Source organism: Mesoplodon mirus, assembly GCF_964341445.2.
Source record: "Mesoplodon mirus genome assembly, chromosome: 10".
In the NCBI taxonomy this organism is placed as follows: Eukaryota; Metazoa; Chordata; class Mammalia; order Artiodactyla; family Ziphiidae; genus Mesoplodon; species Mesoplodon mirus.
In genome coordinates this window covers 7,773,429-7,787,287 of record NC_138986.1, presented here as the reverse complement: position 1 = coordinate 7,787,287, position 13,859 = coordinate 7,773,429, and the positions used below count along the sequence as shown (strand labels likewise).

The 13,859-nt window shown below is 49.8% G+C and overlaps 1 protein-coding gene across 2 annotated transcripts in view; it reads left to right on the top strand.

Moving 5' to 3' along the window:
* Window positions 1–13,859, top strand: part of LOC309811034 (solute carrier family 22 member 1) — a 33,822-nt gene continuing 19,963 nt past the window's right edge. For both annotated transcript variants that reach the window (XM_082633510.1, XM_082633511.1), the window contains exons 1-4: window positions 1–472; window positions 5,811–5,914; window positions 11,139–11,293; window positions 13,629–13,797. In XM_082633510.1, the coding sequence (XP_082489636.1) occupies window positions 62–472; window positions 5,811–5,914; window positions 11,139–11,293; window positions 13,629–13,797 (839 nt within the window). In that variant the 5' untranslated portion in view covers window positions 1–61. The remainder of the gene's footprint in view (window positions 473–5,810; window positions 5,915–11,138; window positions 11,294–13,628; window positions 13,798–13,859) is intronic.

The following is a 13,859-nucleotide window of genomic DNA, read 5'->3' as shown; positions in this document are numbered from 1 at the left end:
CTGACCCTGGGCCCTGTGGCCGAAGAGGTCTGGTCAGAGCTATGAGGGTGGTGGATCAGTCATGCTCACCGTGGACGACGCTCTGGAGCAGGTCGGGGAGTTTGGTTGGTTCCAGAAGCAAGCCTTCCTGACCCTATGCCTGCTCTCTGCCGCCTTTGCCCCCATCTACGTGGGCATCGTCTTCCTGGCCTTCACCCCGGACCACCGCTGCCGGAGCCCCGGGGTGCCCGAGCTGAGCCGGCGATGCGGCTGGAGCCTGGCCGAGGAGCTCAACTACACGGTGCCGGGCCCCGGGCCCGAGGGCCAGGCCTTCCCCCGCCAGTGCCGCCGCTATGAGGTGGACTGGAACCAGAGCGCCCTCGGCTGCGTGGACCCGCTGGCCGGCCTGGCCGCCAACAGCAGCCTCCTGCCTCTGGGCCCCTGTCGGCACGGCTGGGTGTACGACACGCCCGGCTCCTCCATCGTGACCGAGGTACGAGCAGGCCCTGCGCTGGGCCGAGCCTGTGGGTTTCAGGGCCAGGGAGGAAATATATGACAAAGGCTACAAGTTTCAGCTTCACGCCAGGGAAGAGGGAGCGGGGCTGTGTTCCCTGAACTCTAGCGTCAGCAGGCTCCAGGCTGGGCACCCAGGATTCTTCCCTTGTTTAATCCTGCACAGACTCTGGGTGTTAAAGGAAGAAACTGAGGAGAGACCACTGGGAGCCGGGCTGAGCTGGGTTGTTTGGACGCGGGGCTCTGGGGAGACCGGGGCTCCTCCTCTCTCTGCCCCGCTGGCCCCTCGGCAGACCTGCAGAATTCACCTGGGGTCTAGCTTCCCCACTATGAGAAGTGTGAAGCGCCCCCCGTCCCTCCCCGCCCCCACCCCACCCCCACTGCATTCAAGAGCCATGGACACGTGACAGCTAAACACTGGCCTCTGAGCTATGTGGAAGCTGCCCTGGAGTCAGACAGAATCCCAGCCATGCCCCGGATTGGCTGAGCGAAACTGAGTCAGTTACTCAACCTCTCTGAGCCTTAGTTTCCTCATCAATAAACCAGCAATGATAATGCCCCGCCTTCACAGGGGTCAGCGTGAAGGTGCGGACCAGACAAGCCGAGCTATGCTGGGTGTCCCACTGACGGCCCACGGGAGAGGGGGATGCTGGCAAAGCCTTTGCCTGCACAGTTTAATGAGTTATCTGAGTGTTTTCTTTGTGAATATTCTAGTAAAAAGGCACCAGGTTTTTTTTCCTTCACGGACCCTTTGGAAAGTGTTGTACCGTGACAGGCATGGGCACTTGGAAACTGGCCTCAAGGTCACGTGGTGAAGCCGCAGACCTGAACTACGCAGAGTCTGTCTGTTAGCAAAGCTCGGTTTCGGTGAGGGTGCTACTCACCTGAAACAAGGGAACTGAGTAGTCTCAGCATCAACACATCTGGGCTGTTGCCGGAAAAAAGCGCCGTGTCTGCTCCTCTGGCCTCACCAGCTCACTGTCTCGAGGAGGGCGGGGGCCAGAGCAGGGAGTTTCCCCCAAGGGGGGAGCAGGTGCAGGTGCTGGTGCACAAACATCTGATCTCCAAGGCATCCTCCAACGATAGATGTCCAATTGGAAGACTCATCTCCCAGGGATACTGAACTGTCCACTATTCTCGCTGGGAATCTAGAAACAGACTAGGACGGGGAAGTATTGTTCTCTGTGCCTGCAGTATACTCTGCTGGGAAAGGATCAGATGCAAGAATTCATCCACTCACTCCTCCATCTGTTCATTCAGTAAACGTATTCCGAGCTTTTCCTCTGTTCGGGTACTGGGTGTGATGCCAGGAGGGAGACAGAGAAGAAACCTATGAGGTTTAAGGAGTTTGCAGTCTCCAGGGAGTGAGGGACAGATGGCAGTGGTGAGAATAAGACCGGCCTCCCAGACCATGTGTGGGCGATGTGGAGGGGCCAGTGGGCTCTAAGGAGGGGGATCTTAGCTACTGAGGTGATCACGGGGGTCTTCCAGAAGGAGGTGGCACTTTTTAGAAAATTGAAGTATAGTTAATGTACAATGTTGTGTTCTATTTTTTTTCAGATTCTTTTTCCTTTAAGGTTATTACAAAATATTGAGTATAGTTCCCTGTGCTAGACAGTAGGTCCTTAAGAGGTGGCATTTGAATGGAGCCTCGGGTGGTATTTTGAGCAGCAAGGAGGGGGAACAGAGTGGGCGGGGAAGCGTGAGCCAAAGCTCAGGGGAGAGGGAGCCGGTGCTACATTCGGACAGCAACGAGCTGTTAAATTGATTGGAACCCAGGGTCCAGTGGAGGAGTCCCAGGGGAGAAAGGTGGTGCCAGCTCACCTTCAGGCCAGAGCACTGAGTCCTTACGCAGGTCACCAGATAAAATACAGGACGCCCGTTAAATTTGAATTTCAGGTAAACAACGAACGCTTTTTTAGGATAATTAAGTCCCAGGCATTGCACAACATTTGATACAAAAGTTGTGCAATACCTGGGAATACAACCAAGGTTGGGAATGCAAATACTGCAGGGGGCATACTTATACTAAAACAGGAGTTGTTTATCTGAAATTCCAATTCAGCGGGGCACCATGTACTATTTTTTTCTCTAAATCTGGCCACCCTGCCTTCGTGCCAAACAAGGGAGCTTGCTGGTCAGGCAGAGGAGGAAGCCCATCCTCGCTGGGCCTTGGGGATGGTCCAGGCGCTGGTGGGCGTGGGGCTGGGGGCTTCGTCAGGCGGGGAGAGCTTGAGGAGGCCCAGACATGAGTCCTGGCGGGACTCAACCAACATGGTTGTCACAGGAATGAAAAGACGAACCGATTTAAGAGACACAGGCCCGGCAGGGGCTGGGGGGCCAATTTGCCAGAGGGTTCTGGCTGTGGAGGAAGGGGAACCGAGCTCCTGAAAACTGAGGCTGGAACACAGGGCAGTAGCAGTTTGTGCAGGTGTGGGAGCCTGGCCAGGTGGTGGCCTGAGCGGGGCAGTGGACTTGGAGAGGAGGGGACACAGAAGCGATTGGCCAACTGTGGGCTTCCAGTTGCCCTACGATCCAGCGTTGGGGAGGCCTGGGAGGGCGAGGTGAGGGTCTGTAGGGTAGAGCTCATCTGGGGACCCGCGGAGTGTGAGGGCCGGTGGGGCCCGGCTGCAGGCGGTGAAGGGCCATGAGAGTGCGGGCCTTCAGGTCAGCAGAGGGAGAACAATTTCCCCCGGAAGGAGCGGGCTTCCCTCTAGCTCTCCCTTCCCACCGCCTCAACAGCCCTTTTGACCCCTCTCCTCATCCAAAGCTGAAGCTTAATTTGGGGGGCATTCACCTTTGTTGTTCATTTCTGCAGAAATAATCTTTAACTCGGCCTTGCCTTGGACATTGGAACTGGCTTAAGGGAGGACGATGAGGCGACCTGTTTGAATACCCGGCTCCGCTCCCCCCCTCGTCCTGGGGGCGGAGGTCAGGGTCCACCTGGGGCAGGAATGTGCCGTTTCCAATCTCGCCTGATCCCAGGGATCACCTGGATTCCGATACGTATCTGCTGAGACAGGATCCATGGGAACCTGTATTCTAACGAGGACACTGGGTGATGCTGTGCTCGGGCGAGCTTGGTGAATAGCATGCTGCTCTATAGGTTGTATTCCCACCACGCGGCCTGGTCCCGGTGAAATTCCAGCAGGGACGGTGACCCGGCCTAGGACACCCCATGCTGCACTCCCTCTGTGCAGCTCCAGGCTTTCCCCAGGGGCCAGGCTTGTCTTCCTGGTGGCACAAAAGTGTCTGGGGGCAGTGGCAGAGTTTGGGATCACAGGGCCAGGCAGGCTTACAAGACTTGCAGTTGCCTCCAGACGGAGACCCTCAGCGCAGCTGGGGGCAGAGTTCTCAGGGAAGGCCAGGTGCCCCTTCCTTGAGCTCCGTGAGCACTCTGGCTTCTGCACGTCCCCGGGGAAGGATGGCACCCAGGGCATTTCAGGAAGGGTGGCAGGGACACCTTACAAAGATGCTGACTGCAAAGAGTAGAACAAACCCAGGGCAAAAAACCGGTGCCCTGTGGCTTTGGTGAAATCTAGAATGCACAGAAAGTCGTCTTGGGCGAAGTGGGCGGAGGCTGCAAAGAGGCAGCTGCAGCTGCAGACCTGGGACAGCTAGATAACACCCAGGGGTGGCCTCCCCCGCGCGCTGCTGACAGGGACCAGGCAGCAGGAAAGCCAAAGATCTGCAGGAGAAGCGTCCTGGCGAGGGCGTGTTTTCAGCTGACTTTTAAAGGGAATAAACACCTGGACCGGCAGAGAATGGGAGTGACTGGTATCTCATCCTGTCTCTCAGATCTGAGCCGCTCTTGTGAGCAGACAGCGGGCTCTGGGCATGAGACAGATGGTAGCGCGAGCTCAGTATTAGTTTCTGAAAGTCCAGTGGTAGCAAGGAGTTTTACCTATATTTTATTGTTTTGTTTTGTTTTGTTTTTTTGCGGTACGCGGGCCTCTCACTGTTGTGGCCTCTCCCGTTGCGGAGCACAGGCTCCAGACGCGCAGGCTCCGCGGCCATGGCTCACGGGCCCAGCCGCTCCGCGGCATGTGGGACCTTCCCGGACCGGGGCACGAACCCACGTCCCCTGCGTCGGCAGGCGGACTCTCAACCACTGCGCCACCAGGGAAGCCCCCTATATTTTATTTTTAACAGTGCTCATGATGGATCCCCGGGACCAGGAAAAGGGCATGGCTCATGTAGGCAACTTTAGATTTTTAAAGGTGGTGGGTAACAAAGCCCCCACTGAAGAAGTTAAATGGTTTATTACTACCAAACCATTTGTGCATGATTTGCCCCTGCAGTGCCTGCACTAGGTCTGTGACGGTGACAGGACGGGCACCACACACCCGTCAGACTGGGAGACTAAGGTCTAAAGTTGCTAAGTGACCCCCCTGCATCCCACCCCACAGTGTCGCCTGGTGGGGCGGAACCATGAACCTAAAGTGTCCCTGGACACCACCCAGCTGGTGCTGTGCCAGGACTGGGGAGGCGAGGGCCCCGGCTGCCGCCCCCCAGCCCCTCTCGCGTCCCTGGGGCGCCATCCTGCGTTCTGCACCTCTGAGCTCTAAGCGGTGATGCTCCCGCACTCAGGCCTCCCAGCTTGCGCAGGCGTGTGGGCATCACCAGGCGTGTGCCAGGCATGGAGGGAACCCCACGAACACCAGTGCCCTTCCCCAGGGGACCCGCTCCTGCCTTTGCCTAGGTCTTTCCCCCTCACTCCCTCCCTCCGAGTCTCCTGCCACCCCTGGGTGCCCCCCTACCCCCTGCACACCGGGCAGCACACAGGCTGCTCCCTAGAAGCTCCCAGCGCCGGGCCTCTGTGTCTTTGCTCAGCGATTCTCGTGTTGACACTCAAAGCTCCATCAGTCATGACCGATTTACATAATTACTGGTAGAATTTACATAACTAAACATATAATTAATATGTACTTAATTAAGGGCCTTGACCAATTCTGGAAAACATTTATTTTACCACATTTCTGTCTTTGGATAATTACTTTGCTGTATTTCCTTTAGAAACCTTCCCTTTGGGCCATGCAGTTGTTTGATAACTGTCAGTGACACTTGACAACAGCCTCTTTAGTGTATATTGAGGGTAAAGCCAAGATAAAGGTATTAGGCGTATAATGACATTGACTGAGATTCACCAGAAACCTTGAATTTGTCTAATGAAAACGTGGTAAAGAGAAAAACATGTGAAGCACCATCCCACATTTTGTGTTGTACGTTTACGTTGTCCGGAGAGAGGATGGAAGGTGGAGTGTGACTCACAAACGGTCTTGTGTTTTCGGCCCCTCCGACCGCGGTGTGACCCGCAGTTTAACCTGGTGTGCGATGACTCTTGGAAGGTGGACCTCTTTCAGTCCTGTGTGAATGTGGGCTTCTTCCTGGGCTCTCTGGGCGTCGGCTACATTGCAGACAGGTACGTAAAGGCCGATCCGACTAAACAGCATCAACACCATGGAGAGAACGGACTTTAGGGGCCAATGGCGGGAGAATGTGGCCAGTGGGAATCTTTGCAGAAGTTGAGGGAGACAAGACATGGCAGCGAGTGCTTTGGACTTCGTGGGGCAGGATGGATTTCCGAGGCTGAAACTGCATGCAGAGCGTACAGCTGGGGTGCGGGACTGAGAGCAAGGGGAACAAAGCCACTGTTCATGCTTCTAGCGGATGGGTGGAGGCGGGCAGGGCCATTGTTTGAGACGGGACAGAATGGGTTAGGAACAGCCTTGGTTGCTGCTCTTTGGGGTGAAGGGGGTGGGAGCAAGCAAGAGTTCTGTCTTGGAAGTGGTAACATTGGAGACGTGTTCAGAATAGGCTGTGAGACAGAGAAGAGATGCCAAGTAGGCAGCTGGATTATGAGGTTTGGGCTAGAGTTAAATATTTGTCACCGGCAATTGGTATTTAAAGCTATAAACCATGTCTGAGATAAGCTAGGAGAGGGCATATGGAGAGAAGATCCACATGTAGAAGTCGGTGGGCAATGGCAGTGTCAGTGGAAGGTTGAAGGTAAGTGAGAGATGAGAGAGTGGATTTTTGTGTGTGGACGACTCTTCCCCACACCACCCCCCCACCCCGTATTTCCTTAAAGCATGTTAATTTCATCTTTACATGTGGGAAGAAGTTGGAGTGAATTTTTCAGTCACAATAGATGAGAATACTTTTAGCATTTATTTATTTATTTTCAGGAGTAGATAATTTTCATGTATGAGTTTAAAAAAATATATATTTGTTTTGTTTCTTAAATTCCACATATGAGTGAGATCACATGGTATATGTCTTTCTCTGTCTGACTACTTTCACTTAACATAATACCCTCTACGTCCATCTATGTTGTCACAAATTTATTCTTTTCTATGGCTGAGTAATATTGCATTTTATATATATATATATATATATATATATATATATATATATATATATGTATACACACACACACACACACACTAAATCTTTATTCATTCTTTGATTGATGGACATTTAGGTTGCTTCCATACATTGGCTATTGTAAATAATGCAGCAATAAACATAGAGGTGCAGATATCTTTTTGAATTAGTGTTTTTATTTTCTTTGGAAAAATACCCAGATGGGGAACTGTTGGATTGTATGGTAGTTCCATTTTAAATTTTTGGAAGAAACTCCACACTGTTTTCCATAGTGGCTGCATCAATTTACATTCCCACCAACAGTGTACTAAGGTTCCCTTTTCTCCACATCCTTGTCAACACTTGTTATTTATTGTCTTTTTGATAATAGCCATTCTGACAGGTGTGAGGTGATATCTTGTAGTTTTGATTTGCATTTCCCTGATGATTAGTGATGTTGAGCATCTTTTCATGTGTTTGTTGGCCATCTGTATGTCTTCATTGGAACAATGTCTATTCAGATCCTCTGACCATTTTAAAATCTGGTTGTTTGGTTTTTTGATATTGAGTTGTATGAGCTCTTTATATATTTTGGATATTAACCTCTTATCAGATATATTGTTTGCAAATATCTTCTTCCATTCTGTAGACAGCCTTTTCATTTTGTTGATAGTTTCTTTTGCTGTGCAAAAGCTTTTTAGTTTGATGGAGTACCATTTGTTTGTTTTTGCTTTTGTTTTCCTTGCCTGAGGAGACATATCCAAAAAATATTGCTAAGACTGATGTCAAAGAGCATACTGCCTATGTTTGCTTCCAGGAGTTTTGTAGTTTCAGGTCTTACATTTAAGTCTTTAATTCATTTTGAGTTTTTTTTTTGTATATAGTGTGAGAAAGTAGTCTAGTTTGATTCTTTTGCAAGTAGCTGTCCAGTTTTCTCACCATCATATATTGAGGAAGCTGTCTTTTTCTTATTGTATATTCTTGCCCCCTTTTTCAGAGATTAATTGACATATAAGTGTGGGGTTACTTCTGGGCTCTCTATTCTGTTCCATTGATCTATGTGCCTGTTTTTGTGCCAGTACCATAGTGTTTTGATTACAGTGGCTTTGTAGTATATTTTGAAAACAGGGAGCCTGATACCTCCAGATTTGTTCTTCTTTCTCAAGATTGTTTTGGCTATTTGGAGTCTTTTGTGTTTCCATACAAATTTTAGAATTATTTGTTCTACTTACATGAAAAATGTCATTGGTATTCTATGGTATTGTATTGTATTGAATTCAACACATTGTTTTGAATCTGTAGATTGCCTTGAATGAAGTATGGTCATTTTAACAATATTAATTCTTCCAATCCATGAGCACAGTATATCTTTCCATTTTTTTGTATTGTCTTCAATGTTTTCATCAATGTCTTATAGTTTTCTGAGTACACATCTTTTACTTCCTTGGTTAGATTTATTCCTAGGTATTTTTTTTTTGATGCAATTGTAGATGTGATTATTTCCTTAATTTCTCTTTCTGATAGTTTTTCAGTACTGTATAAAAATGCAACAGATTTCTGTACATTAATTTTGTAGCCTGTAACTGCTGAATTCATTGATTAGTTCTAATAGTTTTTTTGGTGGCATCTTTAGGATTTTCTACATATAGTATGTCTTCTGCAGTGACTGTTTTACTTCTTCTGTTGGATTCCTTTCTTCTTTCTTTCTTTTCTTTCTTTCTTTCTCTCTCTCTCTCTCTCTCTCTCTCTCTCTCTCTCTTTCTTTTTCTTTTCTTTCTTTTTTTGTCTGATTGCTGTGGCTAGGACTTCCAATATCATGTTGAGTGAAAATGGTGAGAGTAGATATCTTTGTCTTGTTCCTGATCTTAGAGGAATTTCTTTCAGCTTTTCACCACTGAGTATGATGTTGGCTGTGTGTTTGTCATATATGGCCTTTATTATGTTGAGGTATGTTCCCTCTATGCTTACTTTCTGGAGAGTTCTCCATTATAAATAGAGGTTGAATTTTGTCCAAAGTCTTTTCTGTATCTATTGAGATTGTCATATGGTTTTTATTCTTCAATTTGTTAACATGGTATATCACATTGATTGATTTGCAGATATGGAACCATCCTTGTGTCCCTGAGATAAATCCTGCTTGATCATGGTGTATGATTTTTTTAAATGTATTGTTGTATTTGGTTTACTAATATTTTGTTGAAAACTTTTGCATCTATGTTCATCAGTGATATTGGCCTGTAATTTTCTCTTTTTGTGGTGTCTTTGTCTGATTTCAGTATCAGGGTGATGCTGGCCTCTTAGAATGAGCTTGGAAGCATTCCTTCCTCTTCAATTTTCTGGAATAATTTGAACAGGGTAGGTGTTAACTCTTCTTTAAATGTTTGGTAGAATTCACCTGTGAAGCTGTCTGGTCCTGGGTTTTTGTTTGTTGGGAAATTTTTTTAAAAATTACTGAGTCCATTTCATTACTGGTAATTGGTCTGTTCATATTTTCTATTTCTTCCTGATTCAGCCTTGAGAGATTGTATATTTCTAGAAGTTTATCCATTTCTTCTAGGTTGTTCATTTTATTGGTGTATAATGGTTCGTAGTAATCTCTTATGATCCTTTGTATTTCTGTGGTGTCAGTTGTAACTTCTCTTTTTTCATTTCTGATTTTATTAATTTGAGCCCTCTGTCTTTTTTTCTTGATGAGTCTGGCTAAAGATTTATCAATTTTGTTTATCTTTTCAAAGAAACTGCTCTTAGTTTCATTGACTTTTTCTATTGTTTTCTTAGTCTCTATTACACTGATTTCTGCTCTGTTCTTTATAATTTCTTTCCTTCTACTAACTTTGGGTTTTATCTGTTCTTCTTTTTCTAGTTCCTTTAGGTGTAAAGTTAGGTTGTTTATTTGAGATTTTTCTTGTTTCCTGAGGTAGGCTCGTATCACTATAAACTTCCCTCTTAAAACTGTTTTTGCTGCATCCTATAGGTTTTGGATCATTGCGTAGATGACTCTTTAAAACAAGATGGCTGTGAAGGAAATGGGGAAGTGGAGAGGTGAAGGGTCCAGGAAGATGAGAACAATATCATGGAGAGAGCAAGGAACCAAAGGGGCTCAGTCAAGGGCTGGACCCAAGTGCAGTGGGTGAGGCTGCCTTTGGGAGGAGACACAGGAGAAAATGGATGCTGGTACTATTATGTCTGAACATTCTTGGGTAAGAAGATGTGGGCTTCAGACAAGAAGTGTCTCTATATAGAAGTTTGAGGCAAGAATACATGGAGTAGATAAATGAAGTAGACATGCTGGAATCCAGGAAGGAGGATGACAGAGAAAGGCAGAGGGCTTGCTGGGCCTGGTGGGGAGGGATCCTGGGTGTGGGCAAGTTCAATGTAACCACATAAGAGGTTGGTCCCTTCCTTCCTTGCCTTACTGCCAGAGAATGTGGGATAAGATTTAAAAGATCGAATCAATAAAGCACAATTATGGGATGAAGTTTTAGCAAATAATTTGCCCATCTTATTCATGAAAAAGGAAGGGAAAAACACTTTTCAATAGTTACACTATTAGGGGCTTCCCTGGTGGTGCAGTGATTAAGAATCCGCTTGCCAATACAGGGGACATGGGTTTGAGCCCTGGTCTGGGAAGATCCCACATGCCGCGGAGCAACTGAGCCCGTGAGCCACAACTACTGAGCCTGTGCTGTAGAGCCCGTGCTCCACAACAAGAGAAGCCACCGCAGTGCGAGGCCCACAACGAAGAGTAGCCCTCACTCACAGCACCTAGAGAAAGCCCACACGCAGCAACGAAGACCCAACACAGCCAAAAATAAATAAAATAAAATAAATAAATTTATTAAAAAATATTTATACTATTAGAACTGAAGGTTTTCCCAGAAAAACTTGTATGACCATCGATAAGACTATGTGGGGGGGAAAGCCTGGTTTCTGGTGCACCCTGTTAATAATAACACAGTCTGTTAAATACAAAGGTAACGAGAGGAGATGAGTCTGAGAACTAGGAGAGTCAGTGAGGGAGGCCACTCATCCTTGGCTGAGATGCCATATTGCTGAGAGCGATCAGGATTCCTCTTCAGAGTGGCTTAATTAACCTCGCAAGAGCTGCTGGTCGCTCTTCACTGAGGATGGACCGGGTCAGGCTTTGAGGAGGGGCAGTGATCAACGGACTGCATGGTCCCTCAGAAAAACTGTCTTGTCTCCCACTAGACACTTGCTGTCCCATCGTCCCTGTGAATACTCAGTACTCACCTCACCTTGCTGTCTCCTTGCCTCTGAAGGTTTGGCCGTAAAGTATGCCTCTTGGCCACCACCCTCATCAGCGCCATCTTGGGCGTCCTGACGGCGGTTGCTCCAGACTACACGTCCCTGCTGCTCTTCCGCCTGGGGCAGGGGCTGGTCAGCAAGGGCAGCTGGACGGCTGGCTACACCTTGAGTAAGCATCCACTGGCCTGAGGTTTGCACACACTTTAAGGAGCCACGGAAGTCAGGTCGTGGGGTAGAATGGGATGAAGCCGAATGTGGAGCTGGGTTTTTTGGGGGAAGAGGATGTTTGCAGGGTCTCGAGAAAGTGTGGTCATTCTAGCTGGATTTGTTGTCTGCGTGACTAGGGCTGGGCATGCTGTCAGGATGGCCTTCTCTCTCTCTCTTGCTCGCGCTCTCTCTTTTTGTTTGAGAGACACTTAAATAAATCAGTGCTTCCGTATCAGCTAATCCGTTTGGGAAAAGAAGATCACATGTGATGTGGTTACAGCGACGGGGGTGTGCAGGAAGCGGAGACAGGTGGGAGAGTATCTTAACGTTTTAAATATGAAAGAACCAGCATCTTTCAAAGTAAATACAACAAACTCAACTGGTTTGAAGGACACGAAACAGTTAGGAGAGAAGACATAGAGGAAATAAAAGAAGAGATAAACATAATGATTTTAAAAAATGAAGTGTAAAGCAATGTAATTCTATATACTTTTTTTTTTCAAATTTTCTCTGAAGGGTAAGAATAGAAAATGAAAAATACTTCCTTAGAAGAAGGTAGTATGAGAACCATCTGTGCTTCCCTCAGCTGGTTTTTGGGCACATCAGACAGCAGTGAGGGTAATCCACATCTCTGCCATGTCTTGCCATCTCTGAAAACGACATCCTATGGCTTGGCATCCTGAGAAATAGTTCACTAGAGCCAAGAAAAATCATATTCCTCCCTTGAGAAACCATGCACACCCTGGCTTAGTGAGCTCAGCACATATTTAGTGACAGCCCAGCCACCTATATGCTGACCGTGCACTACTTGGCACATGGTGAAGAGGATTAATTCTGAGGTCAAATCTACACCCAACACTGACCGGCTGTGTGGTCTTGCAGACACGTTCCATAACCTCTCCGTGCCTCAGGATCCTCCGCATGGGAATGACAAGGCTGTGAGGTAGATGAAGTGCCCCAGGTGTAGCCTAGAGGGATGCCCGCCCCATACTCCTCCCTGCAGCGCACGCACCTGCTGCCATTTGGCTGGCAGGGGGCGAGATGGGGTGCCAAGAGAGATAAGGCCCCCGTCCTCTCTCAAGGAGCTCAAAGGCTAGAGAGAAAGGGAGGCCCACCGGGAACCCCCTTTACCTGTGGTGGACGGACAGCTACCCCTGGCGCCGTGCTTCCTGCGGCTGTCCCCGCTTGCTGTGGGCCACACGCTCCCTGGTCCTGCGCACGCGGCTCCTGCGCAGTCCCCTGTATTGACTCCTCCTCTGCCCCCTGACGCCTCAACGTGGCAGGACCCAGGAGACTGTCCTCCCCCCTCCCCAGCCCGTTCCACCTGTGCCCCCCTCCCCAGCCCTGCTGTGCCCTTTACTTTCAAAATCCCTCCGGAACCCCGTTCATCTCACTCCCCTGCTGCTTCCACGGCTCCCAGACACCAGCGTCACCTCACCTCCACGGTGGTCTCCCTGGGGCACCTACAGGCAGCAGCACAGCGAGCCTTTAATAGACGTGGGATCGCGTCACCCCTGTGCCGCGGCGGCTCTGCGTTTCCCGCAGTGGAAGCCCATGTCCTCGGCAAGCCTATGAGGCCCCCCAGGAGGGCGCATTGCCCCACTGACGGGGGTCCTCGTCCACAGGGCCACCGTGCTGCTGTTTCCTCTGGCTGGAACTCGCTTCGCCCTTCTGTGTTCGGCTAAACTCCCTCACCTCTCGCAGGTCTTGGCTCAAGTGTCATGCACGAGCTCCACCCCATCGCTCTCTGAAAATCTGCAACCCCTCCACCCTGGACTCTCCCGAATCCCCTCGGGCCATCTACCTGTTCTCTCTGCACAGCGCGCAGCGCGTTAGGACCCGGCTGTGACTTCTCACTTGTGTGTGTCGTCCACCATCTCTCACGAGGATGCGGGCTTAGGAGGGCAGGACTCTGCCGGCTGAGCTCACGATACATCCAAACACCCACAACAGGGCCAGGTCCCCGGCGGGCACTCAAAGACGGTCGTGAAATCAACGAGCGCTCCCGGGGGTCGTGGAAAATAGTCCAGCTCGGCCTGCAGCCGATGGGAGGAAGGAAGGCTCCGGGGAAGAGAGCCCGGCAGACTGAAAAGGAGAACTCCAGATGGCAGATGGGGGGGGGGGTTCAGAAAGGGGCGGCTGCAGGAGAGCCGGGACAAAAGGGCTGGGCCTCGTGCGGGGGGGAGGCGGAAGGGCGTTTGGGGAACGAGCGGCGGGGGCGCACGGAGGAGGCGGGGGCGCGCCGCCCTGGCTTCTCTCCTCGGGGGAGCCCACCAGTGACGTTTCTCCTGTTTCAGTCACAGAATTCGTGGGCTTGGGCTACAGAAGAACGGTGGCGATCCTCTACCAGGTGGCGTTCACGGTGGGGCTCGTGCTGCTCTCCGGGCTGGCCTACGCCGTCCCTCACTGGCGCTGGCTCCAGCTGGCCGTCTCTCTGCCCACCTTCGTCCTCCCGCTGTGCTACTGGTACTGCGTCCTCGCGGGGACCCCGTCTTCCCGGCGGCCAGGGCGGCCCTACCCGCAGGCCT